Here is an 809-nt window from a genome sequence, read left to right as displayed (position 1 = left end):
TAAATACTTACAATTTCAGAACTAAATATGTCAAGATAGATTTCTACAAGTAATACAAATTATAAAAATATATCAACAAAAACTTAATACCGATCTGCCGATAAAGCATGATAGTAAATTGGCAACAAAAATTGAGTACAATCTACTGTTTTGTGATCTTTTAAGTGTGTTTTAATTATATACATAATAGACTGCTTAATTTTTGCTGCCAATTGATCGCCAAATCATGTCCATAGATTTGCTAATAGAAAATCAAGCTTAATAAGCATACATATGGCCTCAGTATTGTAATTAAATTCTAATCAAATTTACTTCCATCTATCACTATACTATTAATAATTTGTTGATTAATAATGGATATTAATATTCGAAAGTCTTTAAAACGCAATACTTATGAAATCAACATCTAAAGTTAATAAACGTCATCATAATAGGAATATTTGATAAAATTTATAAAATTCTTGAAAATATAATAAATTATTAATATCTATTTAATTTTTGTTTTTTAAAATACCTGTGAATAATGAAACCAGCAACCATGGATAGCAACTGCTGGAAATTTCTGATTCATTGCTGATATCGCTGCTTTCTCATAATCCGACATAATAAATTTCAGATTTTTATTCAGACCAGGTGCAAGTGAAATAATTTTTTCCCACATTGCTTTATAAAGAGAGGCAGAACGTGCTTCACATAGCACAAAAACAGTTGCTATTCCCTATAAATTATGTGCATGTGCGCAATGTATATTAAAAAAACGTAATACATACAGGATAAAACAATAACAATTGCAATCTTAATATTGTCTT

The 809-nt window shown here is 26.7% G+C and overlaps 1 protein-coding gene across 1 annotated transcript in view; it reads right to left on the bottom strand.

The window, feature by feature from the left end:
• The window catches only part of LOC105455076, a 4971-nt gene extending 4255 nt beyond the window's left edge, over nt 1–716 (bottom strand). The window contains exon 1 of the mRNA XM_011698127.1: nt 515–716. Coding sequence (XP_011696429.1) covers nt 515–661 — 147 coding nt within the window. The 5' untranslated portion in view covers nt 662–716. The remainder of the gene's footprint in view (nt 1–514) is intronic.
• Between the last annotated feature and the right edge of the window lie 93 nt (nt 717–809).

Source organism: Wasmannia auropunctata, unplaced genomic scaffold, assembly GCF_000956235.1.
Source record: "Wasmannia auropunctata unplaced genomic scaffold, wasmannia.A_1.0 LD335950.1, whole genome shotgun sequence".
Lineage (NCBI taxonomy): Eukaryota > Metazoa > Arthropoda > Insecta > Hymenoptera > Formicidae > Wasmannia > Wasmannia auropunctata.
Note: the sequence above shows the minus strand (reverse complement) of the source record. Positions and strands in the feature narration are given on the sequence as shown.